The 18,047-nt window shown below is 53.7% G+C and overlaps 2 protein-coding genes across 5 annotated transcripts in view; one reads left to right on the top strand and one right to left on the bottom strand.

Annotated features, from left to right (window-relative positions):
- The window catches only part of RASSF4 (Ras association domain family member 4), a 34,206-nt gene that overhangs the window by 10,001 nt on the left and 6,158 nt on the right, over positions 1 to 18,047 (bottom strand). For 3 of the 4 annotated variants that reach the window (XM_067710185.1, XM_067710187.1, XM_067710188.1), the window contains exons 2-4: positions 14,855 to 14,948; positions 12,761 to 12,836; positions 1,371 to 1,501 (exon numbers count right to left, since the gene is read on the bottom strand). In XM_067710185.1, the coding sequence (XP_067566286.1) occupies positions 1,371 to 1,501; positions 12,761 to 12,836; positions 14,855 to 14,916 (269 nt within the window). In that variant the 5' untranslated portion in view covers positions 14,917 to 14,948. Of the gene's footprint in view, positions 1 to 1,370; positions 1,502 to 12,760; positions 12,837 to 14,854; positions 14,952 to 18,047 lie in introns of all 4 variants that reach the window. The other variant, XM_067710186.1, reaches the window with a different exon arrangement.
- On the top strand, positions 5,247 to 6,725 carry DEPP1 (DEPP autophagy regulator 1). The gene is made up of 2 exons (XM_067710191.1): positions 5,247 to 5,475; positions 6,044 to 6,725. The coding sequence occupies exon 2, from the start codon at positions 6,071 to 6,073 to the stop codon at positions 6,695 to 6,697; it is 627 nt and encodes a 208-aa protein (XP_067566292.1). The 5' UTR covers positions 5,247 to 5,475; positions 6,044 to 6,070; the 3' UTR covers positions 6,698 to 6,725.

Raw genomic sequence — 18,047 nt, 5'->3', positions numbered from 1 at the left:
GGGCTGCAGGCAGAGAAACGTAGCCCAGGTCAAAGAGAAGAGGCTGGCTGCCTTTGTGGACAGGACACAGGCAAGAATCAGGGCAGGCAGAGCTGAGGCCAGGATTTCCTATTAAGTCAACGTAAAAGATTAAAAGAAAGGCAAAGGATCGCCCCAGTGTCTGCTGGAAGGAGAGGGAGTCTGTCCTGAAGACCCGGTGTACTGTGCGGGGCGCCGTTGCATGGACACAGGGACACACACAGCGCCCGGGTGCTGCTGGGTGCTGGGCTGAGGCAGCTGGCATCTGCGGCCACATGCCAAGGGGGCTCTCTGGGCTGCCCTCAGGCCTGCAGGGGCCGGGCAGCAGCAACCTCGAGGGGGCCAACCTCCAGGCCTCTGAGCAGGGTGGTCTCCAAGCCAGGGTAGCTGGTGGTGGGCTGGGGAAGGAATGGGCGTGATGGGAAGTAGCCACACGGTGAGGAGGAACCTGCAAGAAGCAGACAGAGCATCCAACCCAGTGCTGAGAGGCCTCTGCAGGCCCTTGTCTGAGACAGCTCGTGTGACCACTTTTACCCTCCTTTCTAAGGAGCCCATCCAAACTCTAAGCTCAAAGTCTGTGCGGCTCAAAATTTGCTATGAGTGACCAGGGATACCTGGGGACGCCCCAGGGGTGTCAATGTGTTAAGGGCTCTCAGAGAAGCAACTTTACTTCAGTTTCTGAAGGGGAAAATGTTTTGAACTTCTGACTCTTAGAAGGATTTATTACATGCAGAAGCAAGCAAAACGCAGCAGCAAACTGCCCGTCTATGGGGTGGGGTGGGAAGAGGCAAACGTCCACTAAAACGATAAGGCAGGTAGAAAGCCATTTCATCCTGATCGAAACATTCTTCTGATAGTTAAATAAATCTGATATTAAATTCTGATAAATTTATAAAAATAAATTCTGATATTGGAATAAAAGCAGAGCAGGAGGAGGCTAAAATTGTGTGCGTTTTTAACATAGAACAGGAGATGCTGAGATGCTTAACTTGCAGAGGGTGTTGGAAGCCCCCCACCTAGAGCCCTCTCTCTCTTACGGACAAGGAAAGTTTGAGAAGCACAGCCAGAGGTGAGGGGAGCCTGGAACGTTCTCCAAGAGGGAGGTGATTTGGTTGTCATGGAGAAGGACCACCTGGGGGTGAGGCTGCAGGTTGGCAGGTGAGGTCATGGGCTGAGGACGTCACGGGGTGACAGGGATGAGGTTGGGTTATCCTGCCATGCTCCTGCCCCAAATGGGAATGGGGCTAGGCTGAGAGCAACTTCCCCCGCCCCCAACACCCCAAACGATACTTTCGGGTTGAACGGGTGTCACGGAGACCACCTGGCCCCGCCCCACCCAGCCTGGCACTCACGGGTGTCCTGGTGCCCAGGAGGCGGGGGAGAAGTGCATGCGCTCTCTGTCATCCTGTATCTGGAGCCGGATGGGCCGCCTCAGTCCCCAGGAGATGTTGAGGAGCCCCTCGATGATCAGAGCCCCTTCTTCCTGTGGGGATCCACACGGGTCAGCCTCTTCCCCCAGAGCAGCCGCGCTCAGGGGTCACTGCCCACCCTCCCCACCCGCCCTCAGGACTCAGCCCCTGCCCACGGGACTCACCGTGCACTCAGGCCTCCCCAGACACGCCCTCTCCTCCCTGGCGTCCTGTCCTCCTTTGGGGGAAGGCCCACGAACTTCTATGTGCTCCAAGGCACGCGGCCCGGGGCTGAGAGGAAGCCTGAGGCGTGCCCTTCCACCGCCCAGGCGCAGGGTCTGGGACAGGGCGGCTGAGTCAGGTGTCCCACAGGAACGCGGCCGCTGTCTGGCAGGCACGTCCACAGAGCGGCAAGGAAACACGTTCCAGGGAAGCACGGCTGTGCAGACACCAGTGCAACACAGGGCATCTCTCCACCCACTGCTGCACCTGGGCAGGGGACCCACGGTCAGCTGGCCCTACTGGGCATGTGCCGAGGGCACTGGATCCCATGCCCACGAGAGCAGAGGTGGACTAGTACAGTCCCCACACTGTTCCCATAGTGGCCTGAACCCACCCCCAGATTACCGAGCTGCCTTCTTTCCTGAGGGCCAGTCTTGCTTTCCTCACCACCTGGGATATGGACAGTCCCGCGTCCCACCACTGGCACACACACTCGGAATATCTACAACAGCTCCCAGCCCGAGTCCCCGACCAGCCTTCATTTCCCAAGGTCTGCAGATGGCATGGCCACTCCCCTGCCACCAACCCTGAGGTCCTAATCGACAGAGTCCTCCAGAGGCACCCTCAGCCAGCTCCCACTTGCTCCCCTCAGGTCCTTGATTCTGTTCCTCTGACCTATTTCCGGCTCCTGTATGAGCGCTACCACCTCCAGGCTCCCTGTGTCCAGCCTCATCACTCCCACATGTGTGCCTGGCCAGGCTGCTTTGTCTGCACCCTCAGAGCACCTGCCAGAAACCTTCTCAGCTTCACGCTTCCACAGAGTCTAGGTCTTCCCAGCTATGTGCTCCTAATCTGCTTTGATACTGGTCTTTTGGTAATGAACTTAAATCATCATTCTCCCAAAGCCATCTCAAGCACCATTTTAGATTCACAAATGCCATTTCTTTCTCCTTGCTGACATCAAAAGCCCTGTGAGAAGAGGGACCTTGTGGAAAATGTCATATCCCTGGCAGTGCTTACAGAGGTGTCCTGCAGTGTCGATTTCATGGTTAGTTAGTAATAGTTTAAAACACCCTGCCATACACGGAGAAAATATTTCTCCTCTGTTCAAGTTTATCAAAAATACACATAGCTTTCTGAAATGGCCTTGCACTATTTGCCAAAAAAGAAAACAAACAACAAAAAAAAAACCAGAGCTATTTTTGATAACCACTGATGCTACACAGGCACAGATATGTAACTAAAGATATGGAACTGTATGTATGTAATATGTAACAGATATGTAACTGTAAAGGAAAGACTAGATTTATCCACTGCAGTTAAAGGTCCCATGGGGAGAGTAAGAAAACCCAAAGTGGGGTTCAGGTCTTTGTTTTCAGACTTAGCTTCACACGCCTCCATCAGATGTTGACAAGTCGCTGGAGAGAGCCTCTGCCCCACCAGGAACACATCTCGGTGTGTTCATTCATGGACATGTTTATTCATGGACACCAGCCCCATGATGGACTCTGGGTAGAGGAGATGAAGCAGACACAGCCCCAGACCCTTTGATGCTCTGGGGGCACCGCTGGGGCAGGGGCAGCAAGGCTGGACATACTGAGGCCAGACCTCCAAAGTTGCTGTATGAAGGCTCTGGGGACCTTGCCGTGAAGAAAGAGGCAGGGGGACTTGCTCTGGGGAAGCGAAGGGCTGAGGCAGAGCTGCTGCCTCTGAGGTCAGGGTTAAGCTATGCTGGGGACCAGCTGGCCTGATGTGACTCAGGCCTGGTGTCCCTGCACAAGCGGCATGGGTGCGCCCAACCTGAGCCCCCTACCACTGCTCTACTGCTCCCCCAGCCTGGCCCCATCAGAACGGAGGGGAGGCCCTGTCAGCCTGCAGCGTTCTCTAATCAAATCAGAGAAGCCCAAAGTAGAGAAGAGGGACCTCCAGGGCAGCCCTCACCACGCAGGTGGGGAAGTAACAGGACGAGAACACAGGTCCCGGGGCCTGGACTTTCTACAAGTTGGAAAATCAACCTGGGCCCCCTAATTCTACCCCAGTCAACACTTTCCTCCTCAGTTTAGCCTATTGGCTTATTTGCTAATTGCTAATGAATTCAAAGAGAGCCAGAGAAACAGACAAAGGCTCTACAGAAGCGTCCAGATGGAAGAGCCATGGAGGTGGGACTTGGTATGTTTAACTGAAATCCTGATCACGGGTTGGCCGCACGCCTTGGCCCATGAGAGATACTCTAGCCAGAATGCATGAACTTGGGACTGCCAGCTCCTCCCGCTTGCCTCGGCACCTAGGGTCTGTCCAGCAATCAGACTTCCGACCTGAGCTTCTGTCTCAGTGACTTGCTTTGCATCCCCTGCCTGTGGGAACAAGACAGGTACCTTCCAGGTGGGCCCACGGCTAGGTGGATGACGTGAGGTCTGTCTGAGAAGGGCATGGTGCTGGCTCTCTACAAGGGCTTTCCCAGGGTCACCTGCCTCTCCCTCAGCTGCCTCCTGTGCTGACACACTCATCCCTGGACACCAGCAGTGGCCTCCCAACGCTGGCCAGGTGTTCCTCGGTCTCCCTGTTAGCTGCCCTTTAGCCCACGCACAGCGGCAAAGTCAATCCTTCAAAGCAGAAGCCAGACTCTTGCACCCTTGTTCAAATCCTGCAGTGTCTGTCCATCCCCTTCAGAGGGAAACCCAGTGTCCATGCCAAACCCACTGAATTCTCCCCACCTGGGCCAGTCATATGGGCCCCTGGCTGTCCCCTGCCCAGCAGACTCTTGCCACAGTGGCTTTCCACATGCTGCCCCTCCAATGGGAACACACGACCCTCGTTTGTTCAGCTCTCTGCTCCATGTCCCCTCTTAGAGAGGACCCTCCTGACCCCTTGACCACAGTGCAGCTGGCCTTTTCTTTGCAGCTGTAATCAGTACCCAACATCACAGCACCCATCCACTGAGTACTTAATTCTTTCCCTCACTAACAGCTAAGCTCTAGGACACAATGATTCGTTCACTGCTTATGTCCTCTGTACCTAGAACAGTCACTGGTGCACAGGAGTACTAATTAGATACCTGGGGAACAAAGAAACAAACCAGTTATCATTTGAAAGCACCACATCTGGGAAGCAGCAAGACCAGGACCCTGCAGGCTGCCCCCGGTTCCAGAAGAAGGTGGGCACATCCCAACTCCCAGCAGGCCCAGGGAGCCTGGCCTTAGCCGCCTCCAGGCTAAGCCCTGCATCGCTGTGTCTGGCAGGGTCCCTCACAGTTGCAGGCCCAAAGCTCTGCAAGGGCGAGCACCGGGCCAGAGTGTCCTGGGGTTGCAGGGTACTAGTGTAAGGTGTAGTGGGGAACACTTCTAGGCGGAGGTGGCAGACCCTAGGGTTGCTTGTGGGAGCCCAGTGGAGCCCTCTGCCTCTCCCAGTGGCCACCCCACCCCTGCCCTGCAGAGTAAACATTCCCAGAATGTCCCACAGGCGCAAAGCCTTGCTCCAAGCTGGGCCAGGCCCCGCCCGCCAAGCTGTTTTCCTCTGAGAGCCTTCCTGAGAACTGCTATTTTTGGCCCATGTGACGGTAACTGATTGCTGGTGGAAAGGTATAAAAGCAGCTGCCAGGCCCCGAGGTTCGCCAGACAGCTCAGGGAGGGTTCCGCTCTGGACAGTGGCACATCGTACAGGGGCCGTAGCACATCTTCCTCGTCGTCCCCCTCCCAGCAATCTGACGCCGGACACAGGGCTCCAACTACTGGACCCCGATCCCTCTGCTCTGAGCTTCCTGGGGGCTTTCTGTGGACTTCCTTGCTCATCCAGCTCCCCTGCTACCCCCAGACCTCCTCAGCTACAGGTAAGAGACAGCAACTGCCCTCTGGTTTGAGGTAAAACAAAAAGGCGTTGGGTATCTTTGAAGCAGTTCTCAGCCTGGGACGCGCACAGCCTCACTGCGGGTTAGAGACCAGGATGCAGCTAACTGCTAACAACAGCTGTGGAGGGCTTTATATTCATAATGGAATTTCCCATGAGGTGTCATTCCATAAGCTTTTCCCAACGCCCCTGAGAGGTGTATTTTTAACCCCATTTTATGGATGAGTAAGTGGAAGCTTGGAGAGGTGACTTTGCCAAAGGACTCCGAGTCAGGAACTGCTAAGTTTGGTTTTAAACCCAGGTTTCCTCTGACTCCAGTCCGTGAGGCTGGGTTCTCTGATTTGTACAGGTTCCTGAACAACAGTAATGATAAAATCTTAAGTAACGTTAGCAGGAAGAGCCCAGGAGTTCGAGCCTGGTCTTGGATCTGCAGACTTTAAACTGCTCTCAGACATGTGATTCACCCAGGCAGCCTCAGGTGGGGAGGGGACGCAGGAAGGGTGTCAGGATGGCACACTAGTCCCTCACCCCAGTCCTCTGTCAACCAACAGGTTGCTGCTTCCTTGTGGCCGGCAGCCATGAGGTCCCGGCTTTTGCTTTCCGTGGCCCACCTGCCCACAATTCGGGAGACCTTGGAGGAGATGCTGCCCAGTGGGCCTGGAGAGGACCCCCCCGCCTCCCCTAGCCTGGATGACTACGTGAAGTCCATCTGTCAGCTGGCGCAGCCCACCTCAGTGCCGGATGAGGCTGCAGCCAGGGTCCGACCCAGTAGACCCCACCGGCCAGCCCATTCCCGTGAGAAGAGCTGCACCACTGGGTCCCTACAGGACATCACCACCCGCTTCAGTGGCCAGCAGCCCACACTGCCCGGGGCCAGCACTGTGGACCCTCTGGACTGGCTCTTTGGGGAGTCTCAGGAAAATCGGCCAAGTGGGAGGGACATGCCAAGGAGGACTGGATCCTCTGCTGACCCCTGGGCTTCATGCAGACAGATGGACAGAGGCAAGGCCCGGGGGGCCCCCAGAGGGAGGGTGAGTGATGTCAGGGCTCCAGGGCACTCTCTGCTGAGACTGCAGAGGGACTGGTGCCAGTACTCCCAGGCTTCTGGGCAACCTGGCCAGGATGCAGTTTCCCCAACAAGCCCCCGTCCCAGCAGCGTCCTTAGAACTCTCTATTTGCACCTCCCCGTGATCCATGAACTCTGACCCCTCCCCAATAAAGACTTCTGCAAATCACATACAGGTCTGCATCACCTCTCCACCCTCTCCCTCCCCCCACCCCAGGTGGGCACCGCCCCTGGCAGGTCTCTGGGAGGGAACAGAGCCTCTGCAGAGAGGCTTCCTGCTTTGGCAACTCATAGTGAGACCCCTGCTCCAAATAAGGGCCTATCTCACATGATGTGGTAATCGATACGCATCCCGTCTGCACTACTCCTAACTGGCTGATCACCTCGGGCAAGTTATTTTAACATCTCTTCCTTGGTTTTCTCACAGGTAAAATGGGGGTAATTAATGGGACCTGCCTCCTAGGTTGTGCTGATGAGTAAATGGGCTAAAACGCGCATACATCCTGGGGCGCATGTTACAAGCCCACACATGGAGTACCTGTTGTTTACGTGGCTGCCTCACAGGTGGGGAAATGAGTAGGTGGGGGGAGAGGAGAAGCAAAGGCCTCAGCCCTGGTGGTTTCAGAGCCAGGCCCTGGGCACTCTCAAATCAGCCCCGTGGCTCCCCACACCCCTGCTCCCCCCAAGAGGCCCATGAGCAAACTGGGGGTCTCAGCAAATGCACCTGCTGTGTTTTGGGGGACTTGTCACTGGGCCACCCGCGGGTACCTCAGTGGCTCCACCTCACAGGTCCTGTTGTGTCGTGGGGAGCGTTTTCCCCACGCTGATGGCCAAGACAGAACCTGCACCAGCTAAGCCTGCAGGGCACCAAGCAACTGGACCAGGTGGCCCTGTCCCCGCCCGTCCCCACCCTTACCTGCCTCCACCCAAGGGCCACTTATACGTGGGGCAAAGTGCAGGGTGTTGTCCAGGTGCCCTGCTCTCGGGCAAGTTCAGGGGCCAGGGCCTCACTCCACATGTCCATGGGTCCCCCACAGCCCTGGGTCCCTACATCCTGGCAAATCCCAGTTCCCAGGGGCATCTGGCAAGCAAGGAGGTGAGGGTGAGGGATAGGGGAGGGGGCAGATTGCTTTCCTAAGGGAGACAGGTGAGGCATCAGAGAACTCAAAGAGACAGGCTTAAGACCCATTGCCCTGTTCTCTTGGGCCAAGCCAGAGCTGGCTGCCCTGGTCAGCGTGGGAGGGACAGAGGAGAGGAGGAGGATGCAGCTGGGGCCATGAGCAAGCTCATGGCCAGGTTCAGCTTCCCCCACCTCCTTGCCCTGTGGACTAGCAAACTACTTTGCCTTCCATTTCTCTCTCTCCCTCCCTCCCTCCATCCTTCCCTTCCCCCCTTTTTCCTTTCTTTCTTTCTGACTTTAAAATATTTTAAAAATTGCTTTGGACATTTACAATATTTATTTGTCCTCTTTTTTTTTTTTTTTTTTTTTTTTGCGGTACGCGGGTCCCTCCCTGCTGTGGCCTCTCCTGTTGCGGAGCACAGGCTCCGGACGTGCAGGCTCAGTGGCCATGGCTCACGGGCCTAGCCGCTCCGCGGCATGTGAGATCTTCCCGGACTGGGGCACAAACCCGTGTCCCCTGCATCGGCAGGCGGACTCTCAACCACTGCGCCACCAGGGAAGCCCTGACCTCTTTTATGTGTTTTGTGGGGAGGCAAAATGTAAACCGTGAATTTAAAAGAAAAAGTTTCAGACAAGTAGTTTACTTAGTTTCCTGATCTATAAAATGGGGACAGCAACGCCTGTCCTTCATACCCTACAGTGGTTGGGGAAATGGTACAAATGAACTTGGAGATGGAGTTATAAGCACTGTATACAAATTTTCCAACTGTCACAACCGCTGTGTCTCTGGTTGACTCAAACCTCTGGGTCCCTGACTTTCTCCAGCAAATATGTGTGGGGCAGGCTTTGTCCAGAACGTCCTAAGGAGGTGGTGAGGAGGGCTGACCTGCTGAGCGGGTGCCTGGCTGATGACTGGACGGGTCAGGCTTACTGCGCCAGCCTCATAGCAAAGCGATGTGAAACTAGGATGACGCTGGCTAATCCCCCCAAGCTCAGAAATCACACTGCTGCATTTGGGGAGATCAGATAGGGCCAAGGAGATTCCTGGGCTCTGGGCTCCTCTGCTAATACCCCCGATGTAAAAGAAGCTAACGGCACCTTCAGAAGGTGCCAAAAAAAAAAAAAAAAAAAAAAAAAAAGATGAATAAAGGGCTGGGGGAAGGGGCTTCTGGCAGTGTCCCAAGCTCCTGAGGACAGAACAGCCGAACAGAAAGTCCTTGTGGTGGGGCCCTATGGAGCAGTCTCATTCTCCCACCCACCACTGAGACAGGGAAGGGACACAAATGCCCCTCCCGCCTGGAGAGACAGACTGGAAAGCACTCAGGAACCCCCAGGGAATACATCCACGGGCCTAGCACTCACCAGGAACCGGTGGTCTGTCTGTCAACCCTGTCATTCCTGCCTTCAGGCCTTAGAAGAAGAGGGATCATTATAAGAGGAAAGGGGACCCCTGGTGGAGGGAAGGTCCTTCCCTTTCTTGCACTTGTGCAGGGGGCCAGGGGCTGAGGTCCTACACTGGGTGTAGTGTGCGCTCACGCCACCAGGGGGAGCTTTGAGCCTACTCAGAGCTGAGCGCGGGGCGGGGTGGGAGGCTGGCTTTGGCAGCGGCCACACACCACACACCAGGACACCAGGGCCCTACTGCCTCCAGCTCACACAGTCAGCAGTGATATATTTGCCCACTGGCATTTCCGGGGTGGTCCATTATTCTGTAGAGGCACCAACCAGCCTGGTTAAAATGCTTTGCTCTCTTCAAAAGGCACAATTGCTCCCAGTTGATCACACTTTTCATTGTAAAACAAGCAAAACGATCCCAAAGGCAAGGTTTACAATGAAGGAAGCTACTGCTCCTGCCTCCTGAGCGGGAATCCTTTGTTCCTAGTTCTGTAGAAGCTGGGGGAAAGTTCACAGGGAAATGCCTGCCCCAGGGTGTGGCCCCTGCCAGTGACACATTTCATCTCTCTGAGTTCCGTGGGCCCCAGATGAGACAGTGGACAAGAAAGTGCCCCAAACTGTAGCAGCCAGGCTGAGGCTGCTCCGGGGCAGGCCCAGAGACAACAAGCTGGGTGGGAGGGTCTCTTGCAGAGCCCCTTGCGGCGCTGGGAGGGCATACCCGAGGCTGAGCTCCCCACGCTTAGCTTGGGGATCGAGCTTGGGGGGCAGGGGTGAGAAACCGCTTTCCGAGTCCCTGAGTCCTGGTGAGTCCTACTCAGTCAAGACCTCCACAGACCTCTGAGCTTAATGCTGGCGATGGTATCGCTGTATTATACACTTCTCTGCTCAGGCCTTGGAGCCACGCCAGAGCCTCTGACTTCCTTCAGGGTCATCTTGGGCCAGAGACTCTAAGAGTCTCAGTTTCTTTGTTTGGAAAATGGTCACTCCTCCCTCACAATGCCCTCGTACTACAATAAATACAACAGAGGCAAAGCTCCTCTGGTCTGCCCTGCCCTCAGCGTCTGCAGTGCCGGGAGAGCCCAGTCTCGGGTGGCCCGGCAGCAAGTTCTAGGAACTATGAGTCTCTGAGGCCCAGAAGGTCCCAGGTCAGCAACCTGAGGAACTGCAGAGCCCCGGACGCTGGGTGGTGGGGGAGTCACCCAGAGATGTCGTGCCCCAGGACCCAGTCACGCATTTCAGCATTAGAACTCCCGACTCCCAAGCCGGGAGCCTGTCTCTATGGTGGCGGTCACCTCCCAAAGACACACACTCCCTCAGGCAGGCACACCTTGGCTGTTAAAGCTGCAGAAGGTTCCTGAAAGGTACTTTCCGGCTCCAGTGAGATCAGGTCAGACCCTCACACCTTCTTTAGGGTTAGGAATATGAAAATCCCTGCCTGTGGGATGTTAAGTTCCTGCCTTTGGGGCCAGCAGGAGCGCCTCTTCCCCACTGCAGGGTCCTATACTCCTCCATGTGGACTGTCCCATCACACAAACAGGTCTGGGGCTTCCCTGTCCCTCTCCCCACTCAGCTGTTCCAACAGAGGGGATTGTTTTGGGGAATCCCAAGTGCCAAGATCAAGCTCTTAGACTGGCTGTTCTCAGACTTGGCCTTCATCAGAATCCCCTGGAGGACTTGTCAAAACACAGCTGGGAGGGTGAAGAGTTTCTGATTCAGCAGGCCTGCGGGAAGGAGGGTGATAAGAATTTGCAGTTCTAACCAGTTCCCCGGTGATGCGGAAGCTGCTGGTGTGGGGACCACATGTTGAGAACCATCATGATCTTAGAGCAATCCCTGGATGGCCCAGAGCTGAGGAACGGGGTCCAGTCAGAAGACCCCACCCCATGCCTTCAGCACAAGAACTGAAGTGGGCCCAACTCCTCACTTAGCAGCACAGATCAAAACTGCCCAGCACGCTGGGGCTCAGGACTCATCCCAACGTGCTCCAGGCCTGCATCTGCTGGTTAGTTATCTAATACCTATGCACAAGTACCACCCCATGCCTAGCGGAGGGGATGCAGGACTAGTAGGGCACTTGGCCCAGGTCTAGGGGCTTATCACTCAAGTAAGAAAAGAGACAGCGAAAGCAGAGATAGCAGGATGCTAGGATGAGAGCCCTGCGGGCAGCAGTAAGGAGCTGGGCCAGGGCGGGCTGCTGAGACAGGCGTCAGAGGCTGCTCTGCAGAGGAGTGCGAACACAGAAGCATGCAGAAATTCTGAGGGGTGGGGAACAAGTTGTCAGGGCTGGTCCCAAGGCCCCACGCAGGGTGGGTGGGTCAAGGGGAGGCAGAGTGTGAGGTCTGTGTCATTCCAGGTTGTCACAGGCAGCCTAGCACTGCCTGAGCCAGGAGCTAGCAGCCTCCCTCCCGTCCAGGCTCCTGAACTGTGTGACCCTGGCCTGGCCTGGCTGATGGAGGTCACCTCCCTGACACTGGCGATCCCCCTGCTGCCCAGAGCTGCCTGCACCTCGGGGCTCACCCTCTGTTCTAGTAATTACAGAAGGAGATGTGTGGTTGTTTGAAGAACTAATGGAAGCGAGATTAGTGAGCAGAGTGGCTTCCGCCTGCATGAAGTCTCTGTGGGTTGCCAGGGCTTGAACTGTCCGTTCCCATGTTCAACAACAGAAGGGGAACTCAGAGGCCACTGGCCCTTGCCAGACACTGATGGGCTAGAGAAAATTCCAAGAGTCAACCCGATCTCAACCGTGGAAACCTCCCAAAATAAAGCCTAATCACGATCACGATAAGACACCCCATTTTGGCTTTTCAAATGCCCCAGTATCCCGACCAGGGCTCCCATGTGAAAGATTTGGAAGTTCTAGATGGTGGGTGGCAAGACCAGGCCTTCAGCTGATCTGCCCGGTGAGCAGCTCCCCGAGCCTGGGCCCTGCTGGCCACTCCCTGGAGTCCAGCTGGTGCCCACGTGCTTGTATTTGGCTTGTTCTGTTTAGGCCACACAGTGCTTCGAGGTTTGGGAATTCCACATGAAATTCCAGATACCTAGCTTCCTTTGAAAAATCAGGAAGGGTCTGGGTGTACCAAGCCCACATCCCTGCACAGCTGCCCTGGGTTTGATCTGACCCGTGCTCTCCAGTGTCCTCCACTCCCCACGCCCACCCCGCCTCTCAAGTGCAGACCTTCCTGGCCCTGTAAGCATCTTCTGGGGAGCTCTCCTCTATCGCAAGGCTTTCCTCTTGGTTGACCAGCACAGAGAGGCTGCTTTCACTCCTGCATTGCCCCGTGAACTTGGGCAAGCCAGGGCCTCGTGCTGAGTTCCTCATCTATGCTGGGATGAGCAGAGGAAGCACTGGACCGTGTGGTCTCAAAGATTTCAGACTCCAACGTCCCGGCCTTCATGAAGACAAAAGTCCCAGGTGGAAGGAGAAGGCCCACAAGGGGATTTCCATCGGCTCTGCATTCTCACGGGGATGGTCCGACCCTCAGTACCCCTTGCAGGGATCTCAAAGGAGATAACCTGGTCCCCAACTCAGGGGATGGGTGACCTTACAATTTATTATCCAAACTGGACACTCAGAGTGAAGGAAATGGTCTTTAGAATTACCCTTGATTAACAGGTATAAAGCAGCACTATTTTTGGCAAGCCAGGATAAATGGTGACCCTATGAAAAAGAAGAGAAATGGGCCTTACCTCTCTGTGTCTCAGCTGAAAGCTTCTGCCCTCATGGTAGCAGTTGTAGGTTTTCAGCAGGCTTAAGAGCTCTGACCTAAAAAAGGTAAAGACACACATATGCTCTTGGAATGTGGTGGGGCCTTGGATAAGGCATCTGGCTTCGCTGGGCTCAGTTTCCTCATTTGTAAAATGGGCATAATGTACACATTTTGCCAACAACATATAATCCATTGAGAGACTAGACTTTGCCATCAGACACACACCCTTTGGTCTTCTAAGGAGTTTCGCAGATCAGCGCTCCTGGAAAGCCCGGGGTGGGGCTGCAAAGGAAGCAAAACTCACAGAGGGGTCCAGGTCAAAACTCACAGAGGGGCCCACGCTATTGTACTTCTAGGGTGTTTGCACAATTTCACTATTATAGATAAGAGTTCCTGACAATCTCCCTGTACCTTACTTCTGAGTCACCTTCTCAGAATAAGTCACTTGGGCTTGGATAATTGGCATTTTAAAGGCTTCCTGTTTCTCCCCATATTTCTTCCTACAAGGGTCTGGGGTGGCTGCTATGAAGGTACCACCAGGGTGCCTCTTCCCCATCCTGACTTCCTGGACGTGTGATCATGGGATGAAGGTGACAGCCCCTGAGAGTAAGATCCTGAAGGCCCGAGGATGGCTACTCTGTCCAAATGCTGTCTCCCCAGGATAAAGGGAAAGCCACAGCTTGTGCCTTGGCCGAGGTGTGGCAGAGAGAAAATGAGGACAGCTCCCTGTACCCAAGCTGGGCTCTGCAGGGCAGTGCAGTCCAGTAGACATGCAATGCAAGCTACACACATCATTTTAAATCTTCTAGTAGCTATACTACCAAGGAAAATAAAACAGCGGAAATTAGTTTTAATAACATTTTATTGAATCCAGTGTAACTAAAATACTATCATGTCAACGTGAAATCTACATAAAAATTATTAATGAGATTCTGCTCATTATTTTATTTTGTAAGAAATGTTCGTTAGCTGGAGCATCTTTTATATTCACTACATCTCTCCAGCCACAGGTCCCGTGCTCGGCAGCCACATGTAGTTGGTGGCTCCCCTACTGGACAGAGATGCTCTTGAACCTCTCAGGTAATGCTTTCACCCACACTCGAGCAACCCAGGGCCTGGATGAGAAAAACACGCTCTGGTGCTCTGTTGTGCAGCCCTGTGTGATGTGGGGTGATGGTAACTGACAAGGGAACCCATTTACAACTTAATGGCATTAACAATGCAGGATTCAATACTGCATGTTCACTGTGCTTGTAAGTGTGCAAACACTGAACATAAAATTGTTAGGATACATACATGTATAACATATCTAAATCATGTATGGTTGTTATTATGACTTTTTTCAAAATGATATTTAATATTGTTACATTGTTCTTATTATCGGATTTAAATAAGGAAAATGATGGTGTGGGAGCACTGTCTGTTTTCTCAGGGTCTTTAGTAGGAGGACCCCAGCGGGCAGGTCCTCAGCAAAAGCTAGTCCATTTCAAGGAGGCTTGCTTTGTCTTCAGAATGGCAGATAGGAGCTACCCAAATTTAGAAAATACTTGGACTCAGGACTTGAAAAGCAAGATAAAATGAAAAAATACACTTTTCTTTAGTTCAGCAATGAACTTGGAAAAGTATCCCAAACAGTTTTTTATGAGACCAGGAGTCTCATCATAAACAAAATAAAATAAATAAAAATAAGCTGAGAAAAATATACCTTTTTAATAAAAACTCAAAACTAGCTTTGAGGTGTTTTTTTTTTCCCTGAACTGTTTAATGCAATAAGATGTTAGTATTGCTCTAGTTTTTATATAAACTAAACGCCATCTCTGCAGGTTCACAGCAGGCACTGTCACGCTTTCCTGCTTTTGTCTGCCCAGGGAGGCGGGGGTCAGACTCATGCCTTGATCCTTGATTTCCAAAGCACTTCAGAAAGAAGTGCTCTCATCACTGTCCCTGGGGCAGGCGCATCACTGTATCTACAAAAAGTGCCCAGAATTCCTCCACCCACAGGCTGCCCATGGCAGGGGAGTGGCCACGGGGGAAAGGCAGGCATGGAGACCCCTCTTGGCTCACAATGGCTTACTTCAGAATGGACTTGCTGTCGCTGATGGGCACGTGAGAACTGGGTGGACAATCTTCCTTCATCTTCTGCTGTTGTCTGCAGACTCGGAAGTTACCTGCTGGTAGACAAAGGAGGGCCCACAGACACCTAAGCTGGGAGGAGTGATGGCCAGGGTGGCGCCGGAGCCTTGGTGCAGAGGCTGCAGCTTCTGCCTCACCTCCCACCTCCCCACCCTCTCACGTGCCCACGCCCCAACCCCTACCTCACTCCCACCCCACCCCCGCCCCCAGGTACAGGGCCAGACCTAGAGGACTTCATGGGACCCCACACCCACACGCGTCAGCCCTGGCAGGGCAAGGTCAGAACCGCTCTATTAGCCCCCTTCCCAAAACCTCTTCATGAGCCCCAGGAATCAATCAATCTCCTCAATATTTCAGATTATATGCTTTTTTTCTTGATGGACACCCTGAATGATGCTTTCTACCTTGATTGCTCCCTCAAACCTCTAAGTCACCCCTGGCCTTTCTCCTCCGTTTCCACGGAGCCTGAGGTGGTCCCCCCATCACTGCCTTTGGAGTCAACACACCTGGACCAGCTCTCCTAGTGACGGGCTAATCGGTACCATGTTCACTACATGCTGGAGACTGTTGAGCATATTCTATGAATTATCTTGTTTATTCCTTACAACACCATTATGAGGTAAGTACCATCCTATTCCCATTTCACGGATGAGAAAACAGGGACAGAAGTTAAGTACTTGGCCCAAGATTCCCAGTGAGTAAATGGCGAAGTCACCAAACACAAGCATCTAGACTCCAGATGCCGGTCTCTTAGCCCCTTCTCTATACTGAAATCGGACAGTAACTTAAATCCTCAGACCCTTCATTTTCTCATCTGTACAAAGGAGTAACCTCTATCCTATAGGATTGTTCGTGGACTCACCCATGAAACTGTCTCTGTCTCTTCTCATTCACAACCTGGAAACGTTTGTGGCGCTTCCCAAGCCCTCCTGGGTTTCTTTCACAGCGGGTAAATCCCCTAGAGCTTTCTCTACCCTGCTGGCATCCTCCGTATAGATTCTTCTCTCTGCATTGTTCTGGCTGAGCACTCTCTTATCAAGGCCCACTATGTGTCGGGCACTGAGCCCCAGCTTCACACACATGCATACTCTAACCTTGACCCTGCCTCTACCCCCGCTTCTCCCAAGTTGCTGCTAGTAATCTGAGGGGTTTAGTTACCCTGGGAGGTGGCATGGACAGGGCACACAGTGTGTCTTTCACACCATGGAGCTTGCTTGGCTCCTTCACAAAAAACCCCCAACATCTGTTCACACAAACCTGGCTCAATCACGTCTTCCTGACCTGTGTGTGTGCCAGTGCTACTGGGGGTGGGCGGGAGGTGGTCAAGGTCAGGTCCAACTGCCGTGTTATCGGTGACCTCAGAGCAGAGCCCGTCGCGGCGGAGGGGCGCTGACTCTGACTAGCCCAGCACGCTCTTGCCTGCTGGCTTGATCGACCCACAAAGAAGACGTACCAGCCTTCTTGTGGCCACATCAGCCCTGAATGAGCATTTGACGCTGGAGGCAGGGGACACACGGCTGGCGTAGAGAAGGGGAATGGTTTGAGAGAGGTGGGCTTCCCAGTGACATCAGAATCATCCCCTAAATTCCTCCCCTCTGCCTGAGTCTACAGGGAGGCAAACTGTGGCCTGCAGAGAGGGCAGGCCCCCGGCTGTGGCCAGCAGCCAACCCTACCTCTGTAGGGCACAGGGCATTGGCACCGTGGGGGCCTGGAGCTGGGGACTCCCAGCTGCCTTCTTCCTGGCCTATTTCAAAATAGAGTTTCGGTTCCTCAGCACCTCAGATACCCTGTGGAAAAAGTGATCTGCCAGGCTCCCTCTCTGGGTCCTTCCTCAAATGCTTCCAATGCAGAAGCTGGCTTCAGCCCAGGGCAAGGCTGGGTTTCTCCGTCAACACCATTTCTGTGGGTCCATGACACAACTGTCTTGCTTTAAGCCAGCTCATAACAGGAAGGGCTGGATTTACCCAGAAATAACAAGAGATGGTTTTTTCTCTTGCCTTCCTCTGTAGCCAGCTTCTCTTCCACTCCCCCCACTTCCTGCTCTGAGCTCCACAGTTCCCCTAATGGGTTCTATGCTTTTTGTCCCCTTTGGGCTTTTACAGCCATTCTCTGCTCAGAACCCAGCGTCGTCCTCGTCCTATACCCTAAACCGTCGCTTGCCAGGCAGCCCGTGCCGGAGCAGACCCCTTCTGCAGCAGTAGCAGCAACAGCTCCTCTCTGGCCTAGTTCCTGCTCTCGGCTCTCCCCTGCAGGGCTGGCCTCTTGTTTGGACTCTCCCAGGAGAGGAGGAGGGTGGTGTGGCTGGGATGTTGCTTTTCTGCCTCACCACTTGTTTCCAGCACGGAGTGCAAGCCTGGGACGCTGCAGGAGGTCCACAAATGGCTGTTAAATCATTGGACGAATACAGAAAGCCTCATGGGGTCCCCCAAAGTCAACTTTCGAGAGTTGTGCATACACAGCTGGAATAAATCATGCAAAAGTCTCCAGGGGCCGGGGAAGTGACTCAGCTGTGGGACACTGGTCAGGGCACTTGGGGACACATTCCTCTTCCAGAGGGGCAGATCTTCTGGTGTTTCACGAGAAGCCAGACATCTGGATTTTTATGGGCTACATTTTACTGTTTAAAGTTGGGTGACTGTGGTAGAGACAATTACTGCCCCTGGAATGATCACATGATAGCTCCCATTCCCCAGCCCCCTGCAGCTATGGGGCCATGTGACGAGCTCTGCAAACAGAAGTGTTGTTGTCACTCCCAGGCCACTGCATCTGAGCCAATGCATGAGCCTGTGGCTCTCCTGTTCCCTGTCGTGGTGACCCAGAAAGCCACATGTCCCAGTAAGTACAGCTTCCTGATGGTCAGCCTGGGTCCCAGAGTGCTTCTGCGGATGCCTCTGCCAATCTGCAACGAATATGGACTGGGAAAGAGAAATAAACCTCTGCTGTGTTTCAGGGATTTGTTACTGCAGCATAACCTAGGCTATCCTGACTGATTCGGTAAAGAATAAAGTTAAAATGAATATATATATGTATGTATATGTGTCTATGTGTGTGTGTGTGTATGTATGTGTGTGTATAACTGCTGATGCATGACATGACTCCATTTATGGACACTGTATTTCTCCCAAAGCATGTGG

Source organism: Pseudorca crassidens, chromosome 16, assembly GCF_039906515.1.
Source record: "Pseudorca crassidens isolate mPseCra1 chromosome 16, mPseCra1.hap1, whole genome shotgun sequence".
Lineage (NCBI taxonomy): Eukaryota > Metazoa > Chordata > Mammalia > Artiodactyla > Delphinidae > Pseudorca > Pseudorca crassidens.
The sequence above is the reverse complement of the archived record's forward strand: the minus strand, read 5'-3'. Positions and strand labels throughout refer to the sequence as shown.